This window comes from Tupaia chinensis, unplaced genomic scaffold, assembly GCF_000334495.1.
Source record: "Tupaia chinensis unplaced genomic scaffold, TupChi_1.0 Scaffold000272_1, whole genome shotgun sequence".
Classification (NCBI taxonomy): domain Eukaryota; kingdom Metazoa; phylum Chordata; class Mammalia; order Scandentia; family Tupaiidae; genus Tupaia; species Tupaia belangeri.
This window is the reverse complement of record NW_006159754.1, coordinates 6,998,019-7,010,735: the sequence shown is the minus strand read 5'-3', so window position 1 is coordinate 7,010,735 and position 12,717 is coordinate 6,998,019. Positions and strand designations below refer to the sequence as shown.

The window sequence follows — 12,717 nt, the reverse complement described above, 5'->3', positions numbered from 1 at the left end:
CATACCCAGAGTGATCTCTAAGCCACCAGCTCCAGCACTCGATTGGGCACGCTAAACACAGTCCACCACGTGGGTGTCCAGCACCTTAACCACCTTGCCACCTGCTGGGCTACTATTACTGCTTTTTATTTGCTACCATTATGGCATTTGTCCTAACTAGATTAAGAGTGAATAGAGAGTTTCTAGAAGCAACACTCTGTCCCTGCAGATACTGTTCGAGGTGAGGCCTAGAATTCTTGCTGCTCTCTTACTACCCAAAGAAGTAGTTGATAGTCGAAGGAGTACAGGGCCAAGAAAACCACTGGGAATGGTGTGGGAGTCCCCCTAAAGATAGCTCTGCTTCTGCACTTCCAGTCTAGAAGTCAGAATAAGTTTTCTATTATTGGTTAAGCTGATTTGAGCCAGGTTTATTTTACTTACATTAAAAGGCAATGTAACTAGGTGAGAAAATGTGCATAAAACTCAGGAAATGAAGGTCTATAAGATGATCATAGACTCATCATTTTTTAAAATTCTTATTTACATGAGCAACCTCTATCTTGACTTCATGATAAAGTCACATTATCTTAGAGGGATGCTTTGCAGAGCTATTAGTTATTTAGATTTGAATCTTTTGACACTCTCTCTCCCAACTGGTTATTCAACATATGACTGAATTCTCCCACTGATGGGGACATCACTACCTCCTGAAACAGTGCTGGTAACCGGGTCACTTGGAACATTACCGTGTGGTCATTCCTAGGATCCCGTATTTGCACAATACTTTGTATTGAGATCTTTGAAGCCAGAGACAAAGTAGGGGCAGTCCCTCCAGCACAGCAGGAAGGCACTGTGTAGAGGAAGCCAGATCTCACATGGCCAGTATGGGTTTGAGTATTGGCCTCAGCAGCATAAAAACCGTACTGGGTGGGGACCAGCAGATGGTGTAGTGGTTACATCGCCGTACTCCCAAGTAGTCACCTGCAGTTCAAGTCCCAGACCCGGTGGCTTAAAACTCACACTGGGCGCATGTGTGTGCATGCCTGAAATCTTGAGAAGAGAGTGGAAGAGAAGGGATTGTAGCATGGCCATCCCTCCCTGGGAGGTCATTTCTTGTTTTCTCTACATCTCTGTCTTCGGCGAGTGCACACACCCTATAGCAAAAATCTCTCTCAGAAAAAAAAAAAAAAAGAGAAAAAAGAATATTGGGTGTGCCCAGGATCCTGAGAAGATGGAAAACTGGAAGAAAAGGAATTATAATGTGATCAGGTCTCATGGGGGGAGACATACTCCTTCAGGAATAAAACGTTTTTTTAAAGGAAGAGAAAGCAGGAGAATCTGCAGAGGTGAATTCGTCACTTGGCTCCCGTTCCAGCTCTGTGGAAACAGCTGAGCTCGAGCAATGCCCACGGGTGTAACTGGGCTGCCTGCGCCTCCCCTCCCCTCCCCTGGCCGGCATTCTCTCTGCGTGGGCCTGGGGAAGGCCGCAGATGCACTTTGGAAGGACATTTGTCTAGTCTGCATCTGATGCCGGTGCCTCTGCAGCTTTACTGTGCCGTTTTGAGAACTGGGATTTTGAAGTGAGTCATCGCAGAGGTCAGCCCTGAACACCCTGACCCGGGTGAGGTGAGCTCCCTGCGCCTGAAAGCAGATATTGTGGAGGGCAGAGCAAAGACTAGGAAATGAGGCACTGACGGCTGGCCCTCTCCCCAAAAAGGGAAGCTCTTTTTGTCGTTTTCCCCTCAGAGCACCATCCCAGGGTGATCCACGGGCTGGATACACCCACTTATTCACTTGAGACCTTCCTCTCTCTTGCCCCCTATTTTGTATCTGACTTAAAGTCTGTGCTTTGCCCCACTCTCTCAGCAGATCTACCTCTGTGCCTCCCCCCTTCACCCCTACGTGTTGCCAATCACAGGACCCTATAATGGACTCCATGAGGTACCCTCAGTCCTCCCAAACCCAAGGAGGTATTTTCAAAGCTGCTGGAAATGCTGCCGTCAAATAGCCTTCAGCTGTCGGCCCTTCGTGGAAATTGCATGTGGTTCGAGTCACCCAGTGCAAAGGTCAGATCTACTTCCAGGTCAGCCTCTCTCTAGCCACAGGTCACTACAGGGCATAGGAAGGCCCAGTCGTCTTGTTCCAACTTGGGGTAACTCCACAGGACCATCTCAGCCTCGGAGCACCAAGGGTGGGCTGAGGCATTGCTCACACTGCATCAGGGCCCGACACCTCACTAGCCCAGTGCCACGTCCTTTCCTGCCTGCTGCTCCCGATAGCACTTCCTGTGAACGCTCCTGTGTGCTAATCTCTGTCTCAGAGTTGGCTTCCTAGGGAACCCCATGAGACAAGCCCACTGTGGTGACCAATGCCAAGCACTGGAAACAGGCATTTAGACAGGTAAGAACGTGCAGGAAAGATCCCTCCCTGAGATCTGCTAACTAGCACAGTGACTTGGGCAGCTGCTGGGAGAAGCCTCAATGACTGAACTATGTTTGTAAATTCTCCTTCTGGGCCAGGCCCCTGCTAAGCATTTTACAGGCATCATCTCATTCATCGTAACCACAATCCTGCTGAGCTGAAGCTATTTGCGTTTCACTGATGTGGCGACTGTTAGCAAATGGCTATGCTAGTCAATTAAGTTAGTCAGTCGCAAAGTGGGGTTGGATCCCACTGTGGGTAGCCACTCGGACACACAGTGGGACAGCTGCTGACTCCTCCATGGCCTTCCAAGGAAGGCAAGTGAGGATCAGAGGGTCTTCAGGGCGCTGCCCTAGAGTTCTTGATACCCACTGTCCGTGCCCTCACCTGGGCTACGAAGGGGTCCTTTAAAGGTAGTGATCACTTTGAGAGCCTGGGGGTGGCAAAGCCCTGGTTCACATCTTGGGGCCTCCCTGGGCACACCAGGCATATGTGCAGTGTGCCTGTGAGCTGAGACAGCTGAGTTTGGGGGTAGATTAAGGCATGGGGTCCCTCTTAGGTATGCCTGTCTCATTCTCTGATGGAAGAAATAAATCCATAAGCCATAAAAATAATCAATAAGTGCTGTTTTGAACTTGTAAACAATGAATTGTTCCTGTAAATAGCAATTTTATGGTAAATATAGCTGCCTTTTATTGAGTGTCTGCCACCTGCTAGTCACAGGGCTGATAAACACAGCATCTGGCATGCACGATGTGTAGTCCTTTTAACAGACCTTCAAGGTCGGCATGACCATCCCATTTTACATTAGAGAAACTAAAGCCCAGAGAGATTCATTCATTTGCTCAAGCTGGGATGACTAACTGCCCAGGACTGAGAGAGTTTCTGTGATGTGGCCTTTCAGAGCTTAAACTGAGAAAGTCCTGTGTAAACTGGGACCAGTTAGTCACTCTGGTTACCGTTAAAGAAGTAAATAGATAAAATAGAAACCTACAATAACACCAATAACATTTTTTTCATAAAGTGACCAAGAGGAGCTCTAAACTGTCTCATTCCCTCCATGTTGAACCTGCACATACATGATAACAGATTGACAGTCTCAAGGGTTATTAACAGTGTAAATGTGAAGAATACAAGAGGCAAGATAAGTGAAAATCTTGGAGACAGTCTTAACCATCCCCCGTGATTTAAATCTTGTCCCTGTAAATCCCAGGGTCCCAGGAAGAGCACTCCTCTGTACAGCTTGCTCTGCCTTTTCTTTCATCAGCATGGTAGAAGGCAAAATACCTTACCTCATCCGAAATTTGGCCTCCGAATGTCACCCATGTTCCTAGAAAAGAATAAATATTTGTGCATCACTCATGAGGATTTTCTAAACTCTTACATCAAGGCTACTTCAATAGGTGGTACAGATAGTTCACAAAGGTGTCTGGGTGTGGCACATGTGGGTGTGGTCTAGCCTGACCACCTTTCCCTAAGGCTTCCCAAAGGGGTCTGCATCCCTCTAGAGGAAGAAAGTGACTTTTCTGCACTTAAAGCCACCATGTATGATAATGGCAGCCCTGTCCTAAATGATGCTTATCGGACCCTGCACGTTAGCACACAAGAAGGCAATGCTGTCAAGCCCATTGTGGCTACACACCCATGCTTGCTCTTGCTCACCTAAGAAGCCAAGGTAGGACCTGGGGTTATGGCTCTCCCCTTCTTTGTCCCCAAGGGGCTCTAGCTCATATTGTCCATTACCATTCCAAAGGTTTCTCTTAGATGTCCTTCCAACTCCCACTTACAAGACCCAAGAGGGGACACTTACATAATGTCTGTTATAATCTACTACTCCTGAATGAAAACCTTCCTTGGTTTCTGGATGGGAGTGGAGAAAGCTAGAGAATGAGGAAGGCAAGGGGAGAGAGCCACAATCAGCAGCCAAAGATTTGCATTTATAAAATAAGAGGGAGGGACCAGCAGATGGCGTAATGGCTACATCCCTGGACTCCCAGGTCGTTGGCTGTAGTTGGAGTACTGGACCCAGTGGCTTAAACTCATGTTGGGCGCGTGTGCATGTGTGGTGTGCCCAAGATCCCGAGAGGAGAATGGAGGAGAAGGGATTGCGGCGTGGCCATCACCCCTGGCGGGGTGGGGGATGGAGGGTGATTGATTTCTCACTTTCTGTCTCTGTCTGTTTTTCTGGCAAGCGCACATGCCCTATGGCAAAATCCTCTTCAAAAAAGAAAAAAAAAAAAACAAGAGGGAATTAGACCTTGCGTTGGCTCCTGCCATGCCAGTCTCCAGTCTCCTCATTCATTCATTCCCTCCGTTAGTCATTGATCTTTGTGGAGTCCTAGTCACATAGGAGGCACAGGCATTATGCTAGGGACAGTGGGGGGGATTGACCCAATTCTGCCCTCCCTAAATGTTTACAATACCACTTGATAGATGCCAAGACTGAGGCAAAGAAGGCCACAAGGAAGGGAGTGGCACGAAAGAAAGGCTTCCTAGAAGTGACATCTTGGTTGCATCTCACTGGAGTTAATGGAGTAAAGGAGGAAGAGAAAGGCATTCCAGGCAGAGGCAAGAGTGTGGTTGAGGCTGTAGGACATGCTGCTGCATTCTAGTGGGCCATTAGGACAAGTGACAGCACATGGGGGCAGAGAGGAACAGGTGGCCAGAGCTGGAGCAGCCAGGACGTGGGACAGTCAATATCTGTGGGGGCACACAGAGAAATGCTGTTGAGAACTCCCATTTTCCATTTCTTCACAGCAGCCATCGCTACCAATTATGGAACTCCTTCCAAATGCCAGACAGCAGGCTAAGAAGTTTCCTACTTTTATCTCTAATCTTTCTGACAAACTTACAATGCAGTTTTATCATCCTCCTTTCTAGATGAGGAATCAAACATTCGCCCACCTAATCCTGAAATACCCAGGATTCCCCAAATGCCTGGCTTCAGGAAGGGCATGCTTTACCACCACACCACCGTGTCTCATTAGAACATTTTCAAACTAATGACGGCACTTGAATTTCCTACTTTGTGGAAGAGTATTAATGTAAGGGTACCTTTCATCTCAGTTCTGAGGGACTCGGACAAAAGCAGGGCATAATTTCTCTTACTGTCACACTCTCCATCCCCTGAGGTTGCAAACGGGCAGTCCCCTGGTGCAATCCAGCTTGCAGGTTTGTTTTGCTTCACTAGAGTGATGCTGCGTCACCTAGTATTTTAATACATTTCGACTCAGTTACCAACCCTGAAACAATTAGATTTTTCTTAAAAATATCTGCTTTCCAGCTTCTCTTGACCACAGAGGGTAGGTGTCCCTACAAGGTAGACATGCTCTAACACTGGGGGGGGCAGTGTCCTCGTCGGAAAGATGCAACCCTTGCCGGTTGAAGTCCCCACATCTTCCTGTTGTGCGAAGGGACTTTCAAAAAATGGAAGTAATAGTACAAGCTTGTTTTGGTGCAAAAAAAATGTTGAAATCCATGCATAGCTTTTTTTCATAATGCACATTTTAATGAGCTTTTTGAAGACCTAAATATTCAACACTGAAATCAAATGACAGTTATTTACAACCATGTGTTTATTGCTATCTTTTTCTTTCTGTAAAATTAAGGAGAAAATGAACTTGTACATCTCTTTAAACAAATAATTGAGTTCTTTTTTTTTTTTAAAGGAGTACTTTTTGTTGTGGTTAGGAAGAATATAAACAAAGAATTTCTGTAGGCACTATAACAATGCTAGCCATGACTGGTGTACAGAAAAGACAGACATTGAAAACATAATGGACTGGGAACCAGCAGTTAGCGTAATGGCTATGTTGCTGGACTCCCACGTAGTCGAACGCAGTTCGTGTCCCGGACCCGGTGGCTTAAAAAACTCACGCCGGGCGCGTGTGCGTGCGTGCCCAAGATCCCGAGAGGAGAATGGAGGAGAAGGGATTGCGGCGTGACCATCCCCCCTGGGGGTTGATTTCTTGCTTTCTGTCTCTGTGTCTCTCTCTGTCTGTCTGGCGAGCGCACGCGCCCTACAGTGAAAATCTCTCAAAAAAAAAAAACAACATAATGGACTGAAGAAATGGTACCTTTTGGTTCTGAATGAGAACGAAATAAATGAGTTGCTCTGGAATGCATTTCTCTATTAAGTAATAAACTTGCCTGGGCATCAAAATCTTTTTACAGAAAAGTGTGTTTATAAAAGAGTCTCTTTGGAATGCTGCAGGAATGATGTGTCCAGGACAGTAACAACATTTGCAAATATTACTAAAACCAGTGATTTTGTCACTCGACATGTTAAAAATGTGGCTGAGAACTTTCAGGACTAATTTAATTATTGGTGATTTTTTTTATTGTTACAAATGAGAACACCAGTTTAAATAATAGCACGCTAATTACACAGGTCGACCCTTGAACGATGTGAGTTTGACTAGTCCATTGCACTCGTCCACTTAGGCTGGTCCACTTATGTGTGGCTTTTTTTCTTCTTCTTTTGTTTTTCACCTGACAACAAATTTATCACTTTTTTTTTTTTTTGAGAGATTTTCACTGCAGGGTGCGTGCGCTCGCCAGACAGACAGAGAGAGACAGAGACAGAAAGCGAGAAATCACCCCCCCAGGGGGGATGGTCACGCCGCAATCCCTTCTCCTCCATTCTCCTCTCGGGATCTTGGGCACGCACGCACACACGCCCGGCGTGAGTTTTAAGCCACCGGGTCCGGGACACAAACCGTGGTCGACTATGTGGGAGTCCAGCGACATAGCCATTACACTAACTGCTGGTTCCCAAATTTATCACTTTTTTAACACAAGAGATTTTCTCCAAAAGTAAAGAAATAAGAAAGAAGTCCAGTGTTCCTGTATTCTCAAACTGCAGTCTCAATTCCAGGACACCGTCTTCTTTCACAGAACAAGTTGGCTCCTGGGAATGCAACCGTGGTGTTTTGGTTGAGGGTTCCTCTGTGCTGGGTTTCTCACTGCCCTTCTGAGTTTTACAGATGGATTCTGCAGGCTTTTGTGCTGTCCTGGGGATGCCCAGCCTTGCCTCCATTTCTATGTCTGTGATCCCATAGGCAAGACTGCTTGGTCCCTGTGCTCTGGGTGACTCCTCTCCCTGTTGCTGCTGCTATTGCCCCAGGTAATGTCCAACCATCACCCAGAGCCTTTTCACTGTGGGCGTGGTCCTCATCATCCTCTTCCATTGCCATGGAGGCATTGTCAAGAGTTGGCTTGAGAATCCGTGAGAATCCTGCCTTCACGTGTCTCTAGGGATGACTGGTCACTGGTCAGCAGGTGGGTGGTAGGGGTGGGACAGCATTAGCTCACCCCAAATCTGCTCTACTGCCTGGAGGTCAAAGTAGAACACCAATGGGACTGGGAACTGGATCTCCAGGGGCCATTGTCTTGTCCCATGGCTGAGCTGACAATCATTGTGCCGGTACCATACCATGGCTGGAGGGAAGGGTATAGGACTCAGGGCTGGGATAGGCCACTCTCTTCACTCAGGCAAGGCTGGAGTATGCTATTAGTAGTTAAGCTTTGGTGTAGTCAAAATGTATATGTGGCTTTTTTCTTTCTTAAAAAAAAAATCATAATGAAGCATGTATGTGCTAGACAGACAGAGAGGAGGATTACCTTCCTCAGGGCTTGATCACATCAGAGTCCCCTTCCTCCAGTCCTAGAGCCTGCCAAGATCCTGAGCATGTACAAGCCCACACAACCAGGAACTCAAACCAAAGTTAGCATGTGGCTTCCAGCCCCATAACCCAGAGTTATGGAGGCTGAACATATATGTGGGCCTTCGACTATGGGCAAGTATGGGAAAGAATGAGGAGAGTGAGATGGGAAGGAGCTGGCACCCCCAATCCTTGCCATTGTTTAAGGGTCAGCTTCATTTATTTGTGGCAAGATGAGAATTTTGAAGGAGTCAAAGACCTTTTGGATGAGGAGGTCATGAACAGCAAAACATCAGGAAATGGCTTATTTTTCGTGATGAAAAAGGTCTACAAAGCACTGATCATTCAAAATCCTCTTATTTAGTTACTCTGAGGTGTTCTAAACACGTGATGGCAAATGGCTGAGGATATAAATTACATATAATTTACCTGATTTGATCACATGCATTATATTCTTATATTGGAAAATCACATTATACCTAACAGATGTGCACAATTACATAAAAAAAAATGTTGAAAATGAAACAAAAAAAGAAGATATTGAGCCAGTCAGTGGCATGGTGGTTAAGGCAGCTGGATCCCACACAACCCGATGTATGGTTCAAGACCTGAACCTGGCAGCTTGGAAAAACCCACTGGGAACATATGCATGAGTGCCCAAAATCCTAAGAGGAGACTGGAAAAGGAGGGACTGTGGTGTGGCCATCCTTCTTGGGGGTTAATTTCTCACTTTCTCTCTCTTCTCTCTCTTTTTCTTCGGTGAGAGTATGTACCTTATAGCAAATTAAAAAAAATTTTTTAAAGGAAGGCACTGATCAAGGTTAATACGTGTTATTACAGACAGGGCTCTCAGGATGAGGGTGTTTGATATTAGATCAGAGGTGACACTCTTTTGTAGGGACACTATACCTAATACTGTTAATTTCCTCATTCACCAAGATTTGCTTTGGGCTAAAAATCTAAAATGGGACAAGCCATGGATTCAGTAATTAATACCACAAATTGGCTATTCTATGTCTTCCAGCAAAATCAGGTCAGTGTTCACTTAATGCTGGCTCACTTGTTCTGTGGTGCTGAAGAAGTTTTTAACTGTTAATGTGATCAAGGGAAACAATCCTGCCTTCATTTAGCAAGGAAGCTTGACCCAAAGCCCTGATCGTCTTGCTACATAACGACTCACCTATATCTCTTGGATATTTTGCTACAGGGGCACTCACAAGTATTTGCCCAGATGTCTCATTTGCAAAATGGAATTGAAGACCAAACAGGGTAATGTGGAAAGCTGGAACTGCACACACATGTTGGAGGAGGTCATTACATTTAAGAACCATTTACCATGATTCCATCCATGTTGGGAAGAGCCTATGCATAGAATAACTCTAGTCCAAAATTAATCTGATAAACTACTCACCACTCTTGGTTTAAATATGTAAGGCTACATTCCACACATCACTGTGGTACACATCTAGCCAGGTCCCCTCCTGAAGAAGGGCCAAAGAGAAAGATCCCTCGCTGGCTGCAAAGCCTCCCACAGAGAAGGAGTGAGTGGCACAGTGTAGACAGTGTTACTAGTTACTAATAGGACCCATTCCCTCCTGCTCTAGTGGAATCAAGACAGCCTTCTAGAAGCAGGAGGGGAGCGAGGACACTATTTCTACAATTTTCTTCTCTACTACAACCCCCTACAGAAGAACTAGGGAGCTTTTTAAGTTAATATGATTCTCAAAAACCCTGTGTGACAATTTACTTAATCATCTTTCCGCCTCTAACAGAACGTGCCTTTCTGAGACCTAGGATGACATATGATTACTTCACTGTGAAATCTCAAATTAATGGGATGTTACTTAGAAAATAATTCTGCTAAACTGACACTTGTTATTTCTAATGTTTTAAACACAGAGGGAGTCTCTTTAGAGAACTGTTGAACTGTTATTGAGTCTCCTGGTGAACGCCTTTTGGCACCAAGGAATATACGCTTTGAAAACCTCTGTTGGGTCCCTTGGAGTATCCTACCTCGGCATAGAAAAATGAGTGGTGAAACATAAAAAGAAAATCAGCTCTACACAACCACCCCACACCTTCCTACCACCCTCTAAACTCCTATCTTGGCTACTCATCTTTTGATCGTTAACAAGGTAATTGCTTCTTCCTTATTCATTCAAGAAACATGCTTAATGTCCTCCTTGCTTTGAGGATGAAGAGAGATTCACACATTTAAATGTAATAACGTTAACATCTTTCATCATCATAGTACGATGAATCAAAACCAGAAAATTAACACCAGTGCAGGATTAATGAATAAACTACAGTCATTTTTTTTGAATTTCATTGTCCTTTTCTTTCTAGTCCAGGATCGTATGCAGGATCTAAGTGTATTTGCACTAAGTGTATTGGTTTTTAATCTACTTCAATCTGTGACAGTTCTTTGGTCTTTTCTGATTTGGACTTTTTCATTTGTTTGTTTATGTTATAGAGCATGGGTGCTCCAGAGATAGAAAGAGAGAGATGAAAAGGAGAGAGGAAAAGTGAGAAACCACCCTCCAGGCAGGATGGCTATGTCACAATCCTTTCTCTTCCATTCTTCTCTTGGGATTTTGGACATGCATGCACATGTGCTTGGTGTGATTCTCAAGTCACTGGGTCTGGGATTTGAACCACGGAGTTGGTCAAATCATTTCCATACCACCTGCTGACACTTTTTTTTTTTTGAGAAGTTTTTTTGCTATAGGGCACATGTGCTCACCAGAATGACAGAGAGAGACAGAGAGACAGAAAGCAAAAAATCACCCCCCAGGGGGAATGGCCATGCCGCGATCTCTTCTCTTTCATTCTCCTCTCGGGATCTTGGGCATGCACGCACATGCGCCCGGTGTGAGTTTAAGCCACCAGGTCCAAGACTCGAACTGCAGTCAACTAGATGGGAGTCCAGTGACATAGCCATTATGCCATCTGCTGGTCCCCCTGCTGACACTTTTAAGAGTACTGAGCAAGTACTTCATAGAATATCCCTCAATTTATTTGAATCATTTTAAGTTTATAGATTTGATGATTTCTCTTCTACATTGCAGATTGGCTAGCTCATGGTTTGGATATATTATACCTATTAAGAAATATGTAGATACAGAAGGTGGTGTGGGGTTAAGGCAGTGGATCCCACATGGCTGACTCGGCAGTTCTAGTTCCAGATCTGACCACTTGAAAAACAATTTGGTTCAATGTATTTCCATAGACTCGAAACCTTTACGTTTTACATAGTACACATGTCAACTGCAGGTCAGTGTAGTCGGGCTGATCAAATGCAGGCATGATTGAGAAGTACTCAATCCAGAGATGTACAGAGTCACTAATCTATCTTACAGAAGTGAAGAATTTAAGGGTAGAGATTTAAACCTCAGATCTCAAACTTAGATAATACACTGGGCAAAATTAACAGGTTCAATGTCTCTTTTATATAGAGTTACTCTGGAGAGGGGCGGAGCTGGAGGTAGTAGCATCTGCCTGAATTGCACACCCAGTAAGAAATAGTGTCAGCCCAGAAGCAGAGCGGACGTGGCACAGGGAGGGCTGAGCCATCGTTTCCTGCCTGAGCAGGGCATTACCTGTGAGTGCTTTCTCTTCTGAGCTGTGGGCTGGGCCTTCCGGTGAGAATGTCACCTTTTCCCATGTCCTATGTCCAAGTCCTACTTATCCTTCAGGACCAGGACTTCAGCCTCAGAGTCCAGTGCTCCTAAGCACCGTCCCACGGTCCTTCTTCTGGTAAGTCCAAGTATGTCTTACTGTATCATCAGAATATTTTGTGCCTCTGCTCTTTGTGACACTGAAAAACTCCCAACCTCTAGACTTCTTCTTTCCTTGTACAAAAAACTAGGGACCTTAAGCTTCCTTCATCTTTATCATTGCGTGACTCTGCAGTTGGACTTTGAAGGGAGAAAAAGTCATCTCATTTACTCTTCTATCACATTGAATTAACTGGTATTGCCATACTGACTACATCATATTGTAACTACGTAGTTTATTTTTGCCTGTGATTTCCCCATCAGACTGTACCAAATTTAATTAATTAATTAACTAATTAAGTAATTAACTTTTCATTGCTAGAGGGTGCATGCACTCACCAGAGAAGGACATAGAGAGAGGGAGAGAGAGAGGGAAAAAGCACCCCTCCTAAGGGGCATACTGCAATCCTGTCTCTATTTCTCCATCCTATTAGAATGTTGGGCACACATGCACATGCCCCTGGCTTGGTTTTCAAGTCTCTGGGACTAGGATTGGACCCAGCTGCCCTAACCTCTTGATTACAGAGCTAGCCCAGCAAGTTTAATTTAAATTTTAGCCACTGTTGTTGAGTCTTGTCCATGGTAAATACCTAATAATTATCTGTTTAATCAATAAATAGACATTTTAAAAACACAGGCATTCAGGGCCAGCCAGATAATGTGGTGGTTAAAATAGTTGGATCTTTAGTGGCTGAGTGTGGGGTTTGAGTCTCTGCACCAGTGGCTTGAAAAATATACTGGGCATGCATGCGTGCATGCCCAACATCCCAAGGAAAATGGAGGAGAAGGGTTTGCAGTATGATCATCCCCCTTGCAGTGTGCTTTTTTTCTGTCTGTCTGTCTGTCTCGTACTGCGTACATGCACTCTACAGCAAATA

At 45.0% G+C, this 12,717-nt stretch overlaps 1 protein-coding gene across 3 annotated transcripts in view; it reads right to left on the bottom strand.

Annotated features, from left to right (window-relative positions):
* Window positions 1-12,717, bottom strand: part of KCNAB1 (potassium voltage-gated channel subfamily A regulatory beta subunit 1) — a 423,260-nt gene that overhangs the window by 89,937 nt on the left and 320,606 nt on the right. For all 3 annotated transcript variants that reach the window (XM_006149769.3, XM_006149770.3, XM_014588299.2), the window contains one exon: window positions 3,693-3,730. In XM_006149769.3, the coding sequence (XP_006149831.1) occupies window positions 3,693-3,730 (38 nt within the window). The remainder of the gene's footprint in view (window positions 1-3,692; window positions 3,731-12,717) is intronic.